Below are 17749 nucleotides of genomic sequence, written 5' to 3' on the forward strand. Positions count from 1 at the left end.
CCTTGGAAAAGATGGATGGAGGGGGTGAAGGAGGTTTTGTGTATAAGGGGCTTGGACATCCAGTAAGCATGCGTGAGCATGTTAGATAAGAGTGGAGGCAAATAGTTTTTGGAACCTCATAAGCTGTTGGAGTGTGAGCATGGTAACATTTTGTGAAGGGATTCAGAGAAATCAGTTAACCAGACTTGAGTTCTGGAGTTGGGAAGTACAGTGCCTACACCCTAAAGGAGGGATGGAGATATTTGCTGTTTGGAGAGACATCTTAACTGTTGTATCTGAGTGCTTCTGGCAAGACAATGATTGAACGAATGATGATGAAAGTGTTTCTTTTTCAGGTCACCTTGCCTTGGTGGGAGATGGCCAGTGTGTTATAAAAAAAAAATTACTAAGCATTAGCCTTTGCTCTTAAGTTTCTGGTTAAGTCCTAAACAATTTCCAATTGATGCATCCACCACTAGCATAGTGAACACTTGACACCAGAAGAGTTTACATCCCACACAAAAATTAATTTTTATATTATTTTTTTATTATCACACTGGCCGATTCCCACCAAGGCAGGGTGGCCCGAAAAAGAAAAACTTTCACCATCATTCACTCCATCACTGTCTTGCCAGAAAGGTGCTTTACACTACAGTTTTTAAACTGCAACATTAACACCCCTCCTTCAGAGTGCAGGCACTGTACTTCCCATCTCCAGGACTCAAGTCCGGCCTGCCGGTTTCCCTGAACCCCTTCATAAATGTTACTTTGCTCACACTCCAACAGCACATCAAGTATTAAAAACCATTTGTCTCCATTCACTCCTATCAAACATGCCTTTAATGCTTAATTTTTAAATAGAACATTGTTAAGTCTTAACAAAGTGTCCACAGTGAAGAATATTGCTCAAGTGATCCTACTTAGCAGAGATTTTGACTTTTTTTAAAAGTTTGAAAAATGCCTTATTTCATACACCCCAGTACAGGAGGACCCTGTTTATACAACTCTAAACATGGTGCTGGTCATCCTTCCCTTACTTAACTGTTGTACAAAAATGGTGATTGCAGCGCAGCAGTAAATGCACCAGACATAATGAACAACGGCTCAAATGAAATCCAACAAAAATGTGGAACACCAAAAACAGGCGGTGTATATGTGGGGCCCTCCAGGAGGGGCCCCAGGTACACAGTGGTACCTCGGTATACGTCCTTAATCCATTCCAGGACCTTGGACTTATACCAAACAGGACGTATACCAAAAGAATTTTCCCATAAGAAATATAGGGAAAGCGTTTAATCCGTTCCAATGACAAAACAGTATTGTTATTGGCATATCATACATTGATGGGGTTGTATAAAATAATTTAAACACTGCTTAATACTAAAATACATACATAAATACAAAAGAATTAGATGAAATAAATGCAAATTTAACCTCACTTTACTTTGCTGAAAAGAGTTGAGTGCCTACTAGGATAGTACTGAGAAGGGAGGAGGAGAAGGAAATGTTGTTTGGAAGGAGAATCCCCTTCTCTTTTCCCTATTTGGACCTGGTTGCAGCTCACCAGGTTTAACTTTTACTAAAAATCTGAACAAAGAACTTTGCTTCTGCCTTCTCCTCAGGATGTTTTGGAAATGTGACATTGTTTTGTCATTCCAGACAATGCCATTTCTTGTTTGGGCTCTGTTGGGGTGGTACTTCTCTGCAAAGTTTTTGACGTCCATCCATTTTGGCAAAGAATTCTTTGATTAATGAAGTAGGGGCTCATTCCTGCCTTGTTTTTCAAAAGATCGGCATGCATCACTTTTTCCTTTTTGCAAATCATTGACTCCGATACGCTATCGCTGGCACACTGTTTTTCTGTTATCCAGATTAAAAGCAATTTTTCAACATGCTCTAATGTCCCTGATCTTTGTTTGGTAATCAATTTCACCCCCTTCACAATGTTAGAGGATTTAACATTTTTTCACAATCATAGATACTGTTGTCCTCAGCACAGGGTATGCAGCAGCCAAGTCCCGGATCCACATGCCACCTTCATAATTTTCAACAATCTCTTTTTTCACCTCCATGGTGATCCTAACCATTTTCTTTGTTGCTTGGCTCTTCTCATTAACTTTCTTAGAACTCATGGTTAATGAATTTACAAAAAATTTATAAAAAAAAAAAAAAAAAAATCACATGAAAATTCAGAGAGAGTTACAGCGCGGGTTGTTCAGTGAATGGTAGCAACAGGCGTACTGACACTAGTGGGCTTTGTCTCAAGAGAGAGGCAAACAAGGGTAGTGCAGGGTGTCGTGATTCATTTTGACCCATACAAGTTCTAGCATGCAAGTCATATTCCAAACAGGACGTATACCAAGTTGGACTTATTCCAAAACGGACGTATACTGAGGTACCACTGTACCTATTTTCAGTGTTTCACGTTATAGTTGGCTTTCAATTAACCCGTAAACGGTCCAAACGTATATATACGTTCGCTACCGTACTGCCCCAACTTTTTTGAGAAAAAAAAAACATTGTTGTTTTTTAATAGGAAAAAAGAGCATATGGTATCCAGGCATCCCCAATTATTTTAATATAGTGCACAGTGAGTGCTCACACCCATTCTCACATGTCTAGGCGACTCAGGCTTATCGTGGCAATGTTAAATGTAGGACACACAAAACGTATATATATGTTTGGACCGTTTACGAGTTAAGCCATTGTTTATTATGTTCAGTGCTTTTACCGCTGCACTGCTATCACCATTTTCATATCATTATCTAAGGGAAGGACAATCAATGTCATATTTAGAGCTATATAAACAAGGTCCTCCTGTACACAACTTTACTAGTGATATTAGAAATGATTCACTCATCTAGGGTACACTTATAGTGTAGGTACTGATACATACACAATGAAAATAAAAAAAATATCTGAAATAATATATTGTACTTTCAAAACTATGGGTTTGAAGTCTCTGGATTGTGTATTAAATTATGGAGTTATTAAGTCAATAAAGAGGTTCCTCCTAACAAAAAATTGTCACTTTGTAAATGATTCAAGTCAGACCAAAAACGTCGTCGTAAGCTCCTCTCTCCTATGTGCAGGTTGCTTGTGTATTGTTCCAGTCATGGTATTGTGCCTTTCTGTTATGTGGGAGTAGACTTGTAGGCAAAAGTGTCAATGATAGATAAACTGAACAACAGAATAGACAAGGGAAAAAAAAAAAAAAGGTGGGTGGTGCACTGAGGCATCTGTGGAGACAAAGAACTTTCTCTATGGAGGCAAAATGGGAAAATGCCAGAGTATAGTGGTGTGAACTATGAATTTTAAATATTGCAGTAAGGAGACTGGAGGCAATTGAGATGTGTTTGAGGGCAATATGTTATGAATATTATGCAGAGAATCTACAACATAGATTAAAAGGTGTACAGCTACGAAAAGTAAAATTTAGAGGACTGAGGAGGGTTTGCTGAGGTGGTTTGGACACTTAGAGAGGATGAAGCAAAATAGGATAGCTTGGAGGATTCCATATATAAATCCAGGGAGGAGGAGGAAAGGAAGGGTAGGGATTATCTCAGGAAGAGTTGGAGGGAGGGGGTAAAGGGAGCCTTGAGTGCTCTATTGAGGCTTGAACTTCCAACAAGTCTATGTGAGCATTACTTATGAAATTGTAATAATATGACTGCAGACAAATCACAGAATGGGTGGAGCTTGAACCCTGGTAGATGAGTCCTATGATTTGTGTGAGCATGTTTGATTGGAGTGAGTGGAAGCAAGAAGCTTTCGTGATCTGACATGCTGTTGGAATTTGAGCAAGGTAACACTTATGAAGGGATTGAGACACCAGTTAGCTAGACTTGAGTCCTGGAGGAGGGAAGTATAGTGCCTGCACCCTACAGAAGGGGTGAGAATATTGCAGTTTGAAGTGCCATCTGAACTGTGATGTCAGCATGCTTCTAGTACACAGTAACTGAATGAATCACTGCATGCATTTCCTCATTTTTGAGTCTCTCCTTGGTGTGAGATGACCTGAATGTTATTAAAAAAAAAAAAAAAAAAAGGCAAGAGGGTTCAGTAGTACCTTCCTGGAGAAGTGCTGCACACCAAGCAGCTTAACCATTTCAGGGTTTAGAGGCCAAATCTCAGAGTGGCAGCCAGGGTTTAAGAATTTAAAAAAAAAAAAAAAAAAAAAATTCTTATGAAATGGTAGAGAATCTTTTTCTGAAGGTAATAAAGCAAAAAGTACAAAATTTGATGGAAAATTGACAAAATTACGCTCTCGCGTATTCTGATGCCTCAGTGATATTTACACATCAACGATTTTGCCGACTTTGACTCCCATTTTAGGCCAATTATATTATTCCAGTCAACCAAATTCTTAGCTATTTTGCTAGTATTACTTCTATTTTATTGACTGAGCACAAGAAATTGCCCAGTCAACTGTTTCAACTACCCAATAAAGTGATCAGAAATTGGTAATTTGGCCAATTTAACACAAAGTTCAGAATATTCCAATTTCAAAGTAGGGTCCAGAATAAACAATGCAGACATTCCTGGCACTACACTAACATTTCCTCTGTTCATTAGTTATGTTTTCAGGTTTTACAAATGAATTCCAATTTTATTTTTTATTTACATACCATAAAACAGAAGATTTACTGTTATGCAGTGTTGTAATAATTGTATAAATAATATCAACATATTCGTGAACGTATATTAGACCCACCAGCTGATGCGTGTTTGACTCGTGATGATATTTGTTTACTCTTGAACATGGGCAAAAATTGAACATTTCCGCTACTTTGCGCTCAGCTTCAAGCCATTCTCAGTACTAAAACCAATCAAAATCATGTCTATTTCTATAATATATATTCCATTCTATCAAATGAGACCAAGAAATCGTGAATACAACTGTAAAAAGCACATGAAAAAACACTGCAAAGCAGCTGTTTTAATCCAAAATTACGGTTGCAGTTTTTTTTCTCTCATTATGCACTGCGTGCTGCAGAATTTGTTTTATGTGGTGCACACTTACCACAAAGATGTGTTCTCTACTATCTAGGCCCAAACTTACCACTCACAGGTTATCTGAGTGAGCTGAGTGAAGATCTACAGTTTGGACCCCTGACTTCAAAGTTGTAGATCTATGGCCAGGACACAAAGTGTTAACCCTTTCAGTGTCATGACTCCTCACAAACTTGCTCTCCTATGAAATTATAGAGAACCTTTTTCCAAAGGTAATGAAACAAAAAGTACAAAATTTAATGAAAACCTTATGGAATTACGCTCTTGCAAAGTTAGTGGTCTCGGCAATATTTGCACATTGGCAATTCTGCCCACTTTCAGCCCTAATTTGAGCCAATTCCATTATTCCACTCAACCAAACTCTCAACTATTTCACTAGTACTCCTTTTATTCTATCGAATGAGTAAAAAAGAATGCCCATTTACCTATTTCAACCCAGTGAAGTGATCAGAAATTGATAATTTGGCCAATTTCACACAAAATTTAAGAAATGCCAATTTCAAAATAGGGTCCAGAATAAACAATGTAGACATTCCTGGCACTAAAATAACATTTTCTCCATTCATTAGTCACATTTTCAGGTCCTTCTTATATTACATTTTCTTTCCATTTTGAATTTTTATTCACACACAAAATAGAAGTTTTACTGTTATGCAGATTACTGCATTATTGTAATAATTATGTGAGTGCATTACTGCATTATTGTAATAATTGTATAAATTATGTGAGTGCATTATTGTAATAATTGTATAAATTATGTGAGCGCATTACCGCATTATTGTAATAATTGTATAAATTATGTGAGTGCATTACCGCATTATTGTAATAATTGTATAAATTATGTGAGTGCATTACCGCATTATTGTAATAATTGTATAAATTATGTGAGTGCATTACCGCATTATTGTAATAATTGTATAAATTATGTGAGTGCATTCGTGAACACATAGCAGACTCACCAGCTGACATACATTGGACGCGTGACATGATTTGTTTACTCTTGAGCATCAGTAAAAATTGAACATTTTTGCTACTTTGAGCTCAATTTCAAGCTACTTTCATTCCTGAAACCAATCAAAATCATTTTTATTTCTGTAATATATCTTGCATTCTATCAATTGAGACCAAGAAAATGAGAACACAACCATAAAAACCATACAATACACTGCAAAGTTCCCATTTTAAACCAAAAACACGGTCACAGGTTTTTCTTATTGTGCACTGCAAGATTTTTTTATATGGTGCACACTTACCACAGAGACCCATTCTCTCATATCTAGGGCCAAATTTACCACTCACAGCTTATATGAGTGAGCAGTGTTCGTGGCATTGCATTACGGGACTGACACTAGCTTCAAAGTCATGACTGACACCAAAAGGGTTAACTTAGTTTAGTTTAGCCTTAGTCTGACACTGCCCTTCCTCATACATCCCTCAAAAATGTCAATATACTTGTGCCCCTGAAATATCTCATCTGGTTACCATGACTCAACGGACATTTACTTATATATCATAGCCAGCACTGTGCTATCTGCTGATGACTAAGTCTGAGAACTGAGGACTGAGAACAAAAATTCTCAGGCATTATAACCAACACACTCTTCAAATCAATAAAAATTAAATAAACATAAACAAAATAAAAAACTTATGAAAATATTGCCTTAAATGTTCACTCAGAGAATAAGAACTGAAAAAGGCTTAATAAAAACTGGAGGTACAGGAGGTCACAATTTACAAGTACCACAAGTCTCACACATCTACATTTACAAACTAGGAATCATAATTTAAATTTTACAACCACTTACCTTCAGTAATACTGTTTTCTAAACAAACCCATTGTTTACAAGTTAAAAAACAGGACCATAACTGGTGTGTAAACTGGGATGCTGCAGTATATTCAACATCGGTAAAAGTAAGATGAAGTTACCTTGGCTGTGCATAATAGCAGAGGCTGGAGAGTGCATGGGCACAGAGTGAGGGCCAGCTGGGGAAGGTGCCAGGAATCCTGGGGATGACACACTGTGCTGTGGAGCAGATGGTGAATTTGCTCCCAGGAAGCCTCCACTGGGTGATGGGTGGGGGAGCATGGCCGGTGATGGGTTCATCCCCGGCATTGGTGGAGGAGACGCCAGGGAGAAGCCGCTGGTGGCTGGACTGGCCACAAATGCGCCGTGTCCCCCGGTCTGTGAACATGTTCAATACGGTAATCTTCACTAAACACATGGTAAGTAGGACCAATCTCTTCTATCTATCAATGTCATACAGTCAATTCCTACTCAACAAGCAAAATTATCAATCAAATGTTAGGCTTTTCTAAATTGATCCAAACACTGCTAAAATATGAGACAAATATAAGTTCATTACCACTGTAACTTTAGCTACCAAAACTTTGTGGCCTAGTCCCTGGACCCAGTCCCTGGACTAAGTCCCTGGGCCCAGTCCCTGGACCTAGTCCCTGGACCCAGTCCCTGGACCCAGTACTTGAACCCATTACATGCCTCTTCTGTAATCTCATGATTACCACCCACATCAAATAAATGTGTCAACACAACTGAAAAGAACATAGAGAGAGAGATCTGTGACCTTCAGCAAAACTAGTGAAGTGGATCAAAATTACAAATCTTCTCTCTTTCTTCATGTTATTGTCAACATGTTTTTAACCTAGGTATCTATCACATAAGTACAGTGGACCCTCGACCAACGATGGCATTGTATAACGTTAAATCTGACTAGCGATACATTTTAACGCTAACATTTTGCCTCGACTAATGCTAAAAAAAACTCAACTAACGATATTCGTTCTCGGGTACCAATTAATATCGTTAGTCAAGGGTCCACTGTACTTCTTGATAAACAACCAAAAATATTATCTATCACACAATTCATACTAAACAATCAAATCTATCTATCCTAGATAACTAAGATTATTTTTTTTTTTTTTCAACAAGTCGGCCGTCTCCCACCGAGGCAGGGTGACCCAAAAAAGAAAGAAAATCCCCAAAAAGAAAATACTTTCATCATCATTCAACACTTTCACCACACTTGCACATTATCACTGTTTTTGCAGAGGTGCTCAGAATACAACAGTCTAGAAGCATACACATATAAAGATACACAACATATCCCTCCAAACTGCCAATATCCCAAACCCCTCCTTTAAAGTGCAGTCATTGTACTTCCCATTTCCAGGACTCAAGTCCGACTATATGAAAATAACCGGTTTCCCTGAATCCCTTTACTAAATATTACCCTGCTCACACTCCAACAGATCGTCAGGTCCCAAGTACCATTCGTCTCCATTCACTCCTATCTAACACGCTCACGCACGCTTCCTGGAAGTCCAAGCCCCTTGCCCACAAAACCTCCTTTACCCCCTCTCTCCAACCCTTTCGAGGATGACCCCTACCCCGCCTTCCTTCCCCTATAGATTTATATGCTTTCCATGTCATTCTACTTTGATCCATTCTCTCTAAATGACCAAACCACCTCAACAACCCCTCTTCTGCCCTCTGACTAATACTTTTATTAACTCCACACCTTCTCCTAATTTCCACACTCCGAATTTTCTGCATAATATTTACACCACACATTGCCCTTAAACAGGACATCTCCACTGCCTCCAACCGTCTCCTCGCTGCTGCATTTACCACCCAAGCTTCACACCCATATAAGAGTGTTGGTACTACTATACTTTCATACATTCCCTTCTTTGCCTCCATAGATAACGTTTTTTGACTCCACATATACCTCAATGCACCACTCACCTTTTTTCCTTCATCAATTCTATGATTAACCTCATCCTTCATAAATCCATCCGCTGACACGTCAACTCCCAAGTATCTGAAAACATTCACTTCTTCCATACTCCTCCTCCCCAATTTGATATCCAAGTTTTCTTTATCTAAATCATTTGACACCCTCATCACCTTACTCTTTTCTATGTTCACTTTCAACTTTCTACCTTTACACACATTCCCAAACTCATCCACTAACCTTTGCAATTTTTCTTCAGAATCTCCCATAAGCACAGTATCATCAGCAAAAAGTAACTGTGTCAATTCCCATTTTGAATTTGATTTTTTTTTTTTTTTTTTTTCAACAAGTTGGCCGTCTCCCACCGAGGCAGGGTGACCCAAAAAAGAAAGAAAATCCCCAAAAAGAAAATACTTTCATCATCATTCAACACTTTCACCACACTCGCACATTATCACTGTTTTTGCAGAGGTGCTCAGAATACAACAGTCTAGAAGCATACACATATAAAGATACACAACATATCCCTCCAAACTGCCAATATCCCAAACCCCTCCTTTAAAGTGCAGGCATTGTACTTCCCATTTCCAGGACTCAAGTCCGACTATATGAAAATAACCGGTTTCCCTGAATCCCTTCACTAAATATTACCCTGCTCACACTCCAACAGATCGTCAGGTCCCAAGTACCATTCGTCTCCATTCACTCCTATCTAACACGCTCACGCACGCTTGCTGGAAGTCCAAGCCCCTTACCCACAAAACCTCCTTTACCCCCTTTCTCCAACCCTTTCGAGGACGACCCCTACCCCGCCTTCCTTCCCCTATAGATTTATATGCTTTCCATGTCATTCTACTTTGATCCATTCTCTCTAAATGACCAAACCACCTCAACAACCCCTCTTCTGCCCTCTGACTAATACTTTTATTAACTCCACACCTTCTCCTAATTTCCACACTCAGAATTTTCTGCATAATATTTACACCACACATTGCCCTTAAACAGGACATCTCCACTGCCTCCAACCGTCTCCTCGCTGCTGCATTTACCACCCAAGCTTCACACCCATATAAGAGTGTTGGTACTACTATACTTTCATACATTCCCTTCTTTGCCTCCATAGATAACGTTTTTTGACTCCACATATACCTCAACGCACCACTCACCTTTTTTCCCTCATCAATTCTATGATTAACCTCATCCTTCATAAATCCATCCGCCGACACGTCAACTCCCAAGTATCTGAAAACATTCACTTCTTCCATACTCCTCCTCCCCAATTTGATATCCAATTTTTCTTTATCTAAATCATTTGACACCCTCATCACCTTACTCTTTTCTATGTTCACTTTCAACTTTCTACCTTTACACACATTCCCAAACTCATCCACTAACCTTTGCAATTTTTCTTTAGAATCTCCCATAAGCACAGTATCATCAGCAAAAAATTTAATCCCACCCCTCTCCCGAACACCCTAGCATTTACCTCCTTTACAACCCCATCTATAAATATATTAAACAACCATGGTGACATTACACATCCCTGTCTAAGACCTACTTTTACCGGGAAGTAGTCTCCCTCTCTTCTACACACCCTAACCTGAGCCTCACTATCCTCATAAAAACTCTTTACAGCATTTAATAACTTACCACCTATTCCATATACTTGCAACATCTGCCACATTGCTCCTCTATCCACTCTATCATATGCCTTTTCTAAATCCATAAATGCAATAAAAACTTCCCTATCTTTATCTAAATACTGTTCACATATATGCTTCAATGTAAACACCTGATCTACACATCCCCTACCCACTCTGAAACCTCCTTGCTCATCCGCAATCCTACATTCTGTCTTACCTCTAATTCTTTCAATTATAACCCTACCGTACACTTTTCCTGGTATACTCAGTAAGCTTATTCCTCTATAATTTTGTCTCTTTTGTCCCCTTTCCCTTTATATAAAGGGACTATACATGCTCTCCGCCAATCCCTAGGTACCTTCCCCTCTTTCATACATTTATTAAACAAAAGTACCAACCACTCCAACACTATATCCCCCCCTGCTTTTAACATTTCTGTCATGATCCCATCAGTTCCAGCTGCTTTACCCCCTTTCATTTTACGTAATGCCTCACGTACCTCCCCCACACTTACATTCTGCTCTTCTTCACTCCTAAAGATGGTATACCTCCCTGACCAGTGCATGAAATTACTGCCTCTGTTTCTTCCTTAACATTTAAAAGTTTCTCAAAATATTCTCGCCATCTACCCAATACCTCCATCTCCCCATCTACTAACTCCCCTACTCTGTTTTTAACTGACAAATCCATATTTTCCCTAGGCTTTCTTAACTTGTTTAACTCACTCCAAAATTTTTTCTTATTTTCATTAAAATTTCTTGACAGTGCCTCTCCCACTCTATCATCTGCTCTCCTTTTGCACTCTCTCACCACTCTCTTTACCTTTCTTTTACTCTCCATATACTCTGCTCTTCTTATAACACTTCTGCTTTGTAAAAACCTCTCATAAGCTACCTTTTTCTCTTTTATCACACCCTTTACTTCATCATTCCACCAATCACTCCTCTTTCCTCCTGCCCCCACCCTCCTATAACCACAAACTTCTGCCCCACATTCTAATACTGCATTTTTAAAACTATTCCAACCCTCTTCAACCCCCCCACTACTCATCTTTGCACTAGCCCACCTTTCTGCCAATAGTCGCTTATATCTCACCCGAACTTCCTCCTCCCTTAGTTTATACACTTTCACCTCCCTCTTACTTGTTGTTGCCACCTTCCTCTTTTCCCATCTACCTCTTACTCTAACTGTAGCTACAACTAAATAATGATCCGATATATCAGTTGCCCCTCTATAAACATGTACATCCTGGAGCCTACCCATCAACCTAAGATTATATCTACCCCTAAACAATATCTATCTATCCTAGACAACCAAACTTATCTATCTATCCTGGACAACAAAAAGTACAGTATATATGCTGGACAACTAAAACTATCACTTAAATAATATTTATATATTGTGTATTTTTATACGTATATACTTTGGAGTGGTTGGTGCAATTATTTAATAAATGTATGGAAGAGGGTAAGGTACCTAGGGATTGGCAGAGAGCATGCATAGTTCCTTTGTATAAAGGCAAAGGGGATAAAAGAGAGTGCAAAAATTATAGGGGGATAAGTCTGTTGAGTGTACCTGGTAAAGTGTATGGTAGAGTTATAATTGAAAGAATTAAGAGTAAGACGGAGAATAGGATAGCAGATGAACAAGGAGGCTTTAGGAAAGGTAGGGGGTGTGTGGACCAGGTGTTTACAGTGAAACATATAAGTGAACAGTATTTAGATAAGGCTAAAGAGGTCTTTGTGGCATTTATGGATTTGGAAAAGGCGTATGACAGGGTGGATAGGGGGGCAATGTGGCAGATGTTGCAAGTGTATGGTGTAGGAGGTAGGTTACTGAAAGCAGTGAAGAGTTTTTACGAGGATAGTGAGGCTCAAGTTAGAGTATGTAGAAAAGAGGGAAATTTTTTCCCAGTAAAAGTAGGCCTTAGACAAGGATGTGTGATGTCACCGTGGTTGTTTAATATATTTATAGATGGGGTTGTAAGAGAAGTAAATGCGAGGGTCTTGGCAAGAGGCGTGGAGTTAAAAGATAAAGAATCACACACAGGGTGGGAGTTGTCACAGCTGCTCTTTGCTGATGACACTGTGCTCTTGGGAGATTCTGAAGAGAAGCTGCAGAAATTGGTGGATGAATTTGGTAGGGTGTGCAAAAGAAGAAAATTAAAGGTGAATACAGGAAAGAGTAAGGTTATGAGGATAACAAAAAGATTAGGTGATGAAAGATTGAATATCAGATTGGAGGGAGAGAGTATGGAGGAGGTGAACGTATTCAGATATTTGGGAGTGGACGTGTCAGCGGATGGGTCTATGAAAGATGAGGTGAATCATAGAATTGATGAGGGAAAAAGAGTGAGTGGTGCACTTAGGAGTCTGTGGAGACAGAGAACTTTGTCCTTGGAGGCAAAGAGGGGAATGTATGAGAGTATAGTTTTACCAACGCTCTTATATGGGTGTGAAGCATGGGTGATGAATGTTGCAGCGAGGAGAAGGCTGGAGGCAGTGGAGATGTCATGTCTGAGGGCAATGTGTGGTGTGAATATAATGCAGAGAATTCGTAGTTTGGAAGTTAGGAGGAGGTGCGGGATTACCAAAACTGTTGTCCAGAGGGCTGAGGAAGGGTTGTTGAGGTGGTTCGGACATGTAGAGAGAATGGAGCGAAACAGAATAACTTCAAGAGTGTATCAGTCTGTAGTGGAAGGAAGGCGGGGTAGGGGTCGGCCTAGGAAGGGTTGGAGGGAGGGGGTAAAGGAGGTTTTGTGTGCGAGGGGCTTGGACTTCCAGCAGGCATGCGTGAGCGTGTTTGATAGGAGTGAATGGAGACAAATGGTTTTTAATACTTGACGTGCTGTTGGAGTGTGAGCAAAGTAACATTTATGAAGGGATTCAGGGAAACCGGCAGGCCGGACTTGAGTCCTGGAGATGGGAAGTACAGTGCCTGCACTCTGAAGGAGGGGTGTTAATGTTGCAGTTTAAAAACTGTAGTGTAAAGCACCCTTCTGGCAAGACAGTGATGGAGTGAATGATGGTGAAAGTTTTTCTTTTTCGGGCCACCCTGCCTTGGTGGGAATCGGCCAGTGTGATAATAAAATAAAAAAATAAAATACTTCTAAACTGTTGTATTCTGGGCACCTCTGCAAAAACAGTGATTATGTGTGTGAGTGAGGTGAAAGCATTCAATGATGATGAAAGTATTTTCTTTTTGGGGATTTTCTTTCTTTTTGGGTCACCCTGCCTCGGTGGGAGACGGCCGACTTGTTGAGAAAAAAAAAAATCTATCCCACGAATAATTAAGAACAGATAACTATCTATCCCACTAGTAATTCACAACAGATAACTATCTATCCCACTAGTAATTCACAATAAGTATCTATTTTTTTTTTTTTTTTTATTATCACACCGGCCGATTCCCACCAAGGCAGGGTGGCCCGAAAAAGAAAAACTTTCACCATCATTCACTCCATCACTGTCTTGCCAGAAGGGTGCTTTACACTACAGTTTTTAAACTGCAACATTAACACCCCTCCTTCAGAGTGCAGGCACTGTACTTCCCATCTCCAGGACTCAAGTCCGGCCTGCCGGTTTCCCTGAATCCCTTCATAAATGTTACTTTGCTCACACTCCAACAGCACGTCAAGTATTAAAAACCATTTGTCTCCATTCACTCCTATCAAACACGCTCACGCATGCCTGCTGGAAGTCCAAGCCCCTCGCACACAAAACCTCCTTTACCCCCTCCCTCCAACCCTTCCTAGGCCGACCCCTACCCCGCCTTCCTTCCACTACAGACTGATACACTCTTGAAGTCATTCTGTTTCGCTCCATTCTCTCTACATGTCCGAACCCCCACTAGTAATTCACAATAGGTAACTATCCCACTAGTAATTCATAATAGGTAACTATCTCTCCTACTAGCAATTCACAACAGATAACTATCTATCTCACTAGTAATTCATAGATAATTATCTACCCCATTGTGGGTGTAAAGGAGCTTACCCATCCTCAAAAATATCAGCAAAAATCGAATATTACCACTAATTTGAGCTCAATTTTAAGTTACTTCCAGTTCTGAAATCAACCAAAATGATCTCTATTTCAGTAATATGTCTTCCATTCTATCAAATACCAAAAAACAGCCAATAAAACCATAAAAACCATCCAAGAAAACACAGCTAAGTCTTCATTTTAATCCATCCACATGGTCAGAGTTTTGCTTTTCCCATCATGCACTGCGTAAGGCAGGATTTTCTTTATATATACTGTATAAACTCACCACATGAATCCATTTTCTCATATCCATGTCAAAATTTACCATTCACAGCTTATCTGAGTGAGCTGAGCTCATGACATAGTATTATGTGAGGAACCCTGACATTAATGACATAGGTAGATACATGTGGTGGACACTGAAAGAGTTAATAATGAAGCTACAAACATTTTGTTGTTGTATAACTCTTAATAATGAAGTTACAAAGATGAATAACCATAAAGATGCTACTGAACCTGACTCATGCCACCAGGGTGTGGGCTGGCTGGCGTGTGGGGGTTAGATGATATGGGTGGTGTCATGGGGCCGTGTCGTGCCGGAGATGCTGCCTTGGGTGTGGGCCACATCGTATCGTCCAGTGGGATTGGTGTAGGTGGATTGTCGTCTTCAGACTGGGAACGTCTGATGTTGATAGCCGTCTCATCCACATACTTGCTGAGGAATGCCTGTGGAGTGTAAGGACATGTCTTTTATCCAGAGATAAAAGAGACTTATTAATGCCTGGTCATGGGCTCACCTTTTTTAGTTACCTGTCATATAGCCTTCTGGGGATGAGGTGCCTTGATGCTGGTGAAGGGCTCTTGATTGAAGGAATTGGAGCTACCCTCTCCTTTTTTGGATCAAACCTGATTGAATAATCCATCCAGAACCAGAGCTTCACTAAAAATATAACATAACATTAATGGTTAGCTGGACTTAAGTCCTGGAAATGGGAAGTACATGCATGCACTTTAAAGGAGGGGTTTGGGATATTGGCAGTTTGGAGGGACATCTAAACTGTTGTATCTGAGCACCTCTGCAAAGACAGTAATTATATATGAGTAATGGTGAAAGTGTTGAATGATGAGTTTTTTTCTTTCTTTCTTTTTGGGTTTTTCTTTCTTGGTGGGTCACCCTGCCTTGGTGAGAAATGGCTGATGTGTTAAAAAAAAAAAAAAAAAATGATACAAAATTGATGGCTGTGACAAAATGAAGAAAGCTAACAACTGTGTCAAGGATGAAAGACTGACTGTTTCATCTTCTACTGTCTCTAATTGGCAGACGATGCACCATCCCCCCAATGAAAAGCAGGGGTGTCACTAGCACGTTAAGAGACCATACAATAAGTGTCAGGGGCCCGAGACTGTTCAACTGCCTCCCAGCACACATAAGGGGGATTACCAACAGACCCCTGGCAGTCTTCAAGCTGGCACTGGACAAGCACCTAAAGTCAGTTCCGGATCAGCCGGGCTGTGGCTCGTATGTTGGTTTGCGTGCAGCCAGCAGCAACAGCCTGGTTGATCAGGTTCTGATCCACCAGGAGGCCTGGTCTCAGACCGGGCCGCGGGGGCGTTGACCCCCGGAACTCTCTCCAGGTAAACTCCAGGTAATACCAGCCATCTCCCTCCCAGGTTGGCAGACCCACAAAAGAGGGTACACCTTCACCATTATTCATGCAATCGACCCTCTGAACAGCAATATCCCCACCTTTCCTTCACAGTAAAAGAACCATGCTTTCACCTCCAAGACTTAAGTCTGGCCAACCAGTTTCCATGAATCCCTTTATGTTACCTTGTTCATACTCCAACAGTACCTTGAGCCATAAACAGCATTCAGGCTTGCTGGATGCTCAAGCCCCTAGCACTCAAAATCTCTTAACCTCCCCATCCTTTCTGGGATAACACTACTGCTCCTGCCTTCCTTCCTCCCTAGATATATACAGAATACTCACTTGATCATCCTATTCTGTACCATCTTCTCTAAATGCCTTAACAACTTCAACAACCCCTCCTCATCCCTCTGAATTATACCTTTGGTAACGCCATATCAATATTGTCTTCTAATTTCTGTTTTTTTATTTTTTTTATTAACATACTGGCTGTCTTCCACCAAGACAGGGTGACCCAAAAAAGAAGAAACACTTTCATCATCATTCACTCCATCACTTTCTTGTCAAAGGCATGCCTACACTACATTTAAAAAACTGCAACATCAACACCCCTCCTTCAGAGCACAGGCACTGTACTTTCCACCTCCAGGACTAAAGTCCAGCTTGCTGGTTTCCTTGAATCCCTACATAAACATTACTTTTCTCACACATCAACAGCACACTGAGTCATAAAACCCATCTGTCTCCACTCACTCCTATCTAACATGCTCATGCACCCTCCAACCTTTCCTAAGCCAACCCATACCCCACCTTCCTTCCACTACAGATTAATAAGCTCTCCAAGTTATTCAATTTGGCTCCATCCTCTCAAAATGTATGAACCACCTCAAAAACTCCTCCTCAGCCCTCTGGATAATACTTTTAGTAACCCTACACCTCCTAATTTCCAAACTACAGATTCCGTGCATTATATTCACACCACACACACTGCCCTCAAACACAACATCTCCACTGCCTCCAGCCTTCTCCTCGTTGCAACATTCACCACCCATGCTTCACACCCACTTAAAAAGCATTGATATAACTATACAATGGAACCTTGGCTTATGAGTTTAATCCGTTTCGCCACCTTGTTCGTATCCTGACCTGCTCGTTTGCTGAGTCAATTTTCCTTATTTAAATTAACTGAAATGCCATTAATCCTTTCCAGCAGAATTTCTGCTCTGGTAGGCGGGACAAAAATACTGCAACACTCCCACACTCCCGACACCACCATCTCAGCTTCATGAATACGTGTTCAGTTCCACTTCCCTGCTACAAGCTAGCTGTGTTTGAGAATTGTGTTTTGATCTATTAATTACCATATCTTGTATCTGCCAAGCAATCATGACACCCAGTAGGCACACCAGTGTTGCTGACTTACTGAATGACTGACTTACTAAATGACTTACTGACTTGATTGAATGACATACTGACTTGACTGACTGACTGAATGACTTGACTGACTTAATGACTTAACTGACTTGACTGACTGAATGACTTGACTGACTTACTGAATGACTTAAAGTTAGACTTTTTCACTGAAGAGGACCCTGAAATGGTGTCTAGAGCAGCTGATGCCTTACCGTCAGTTGAATAATGTACTGCAGGGTAAAATAGAACAGAAATCCATTACATAATTTATGCACACTCCAGTACAACCATCAACTTCAGTACCAGAACCTCT

At 40.2% G+C, this 17749-nt stretch overlaps 1 protein-coding gene across 4 annotated transcripts in view; it reads right to left on the reverse strand.

Annotated features, from left to right (window-relative positions):
- MED14 (mediator complex subunit 14) overlaps window positions 1-17749 on the reverse strand; it is a 532798-nt gene that overhangs the window by 107209 nt on the left and 407840 nt on the right. For all 4 annotated transcript variants that reach the window (XM_070095607.1, XM_070095604.1, XM_070095606.1 and 1 more), the window contains 2 exons: window positions 14891-15100; window positions 6920-7175 (listed from right to left, as the gene is read on the reverse strand). In XM_070095607.1, coding sequence (XP_069951708.1) covers window positions 6920-7175; window positions 14891-15100 — 466 coding nt within the window. The remainder of the gene's footprint in view (window positions 1-6919; window positions 7176-14890; window positions 15101-17749) is intronic.

The sequence above is a fragment of the Cherax quadricarinatus genome, chromosome 50, assembly GCF_038502225.1.
Source record: "Cherax quadricarinatus isolate ZL_2023a chromosome 50, ASM3850222v1, whole genome shotgun sequence".
NCBI classification, from domain to species: domain Eukaryota; kingdom Metazoa; phylum Arthropoda; class Malacostraca; order Decapoda; family Parastacidae; genus Cherax; species Cherax quadricarinatus.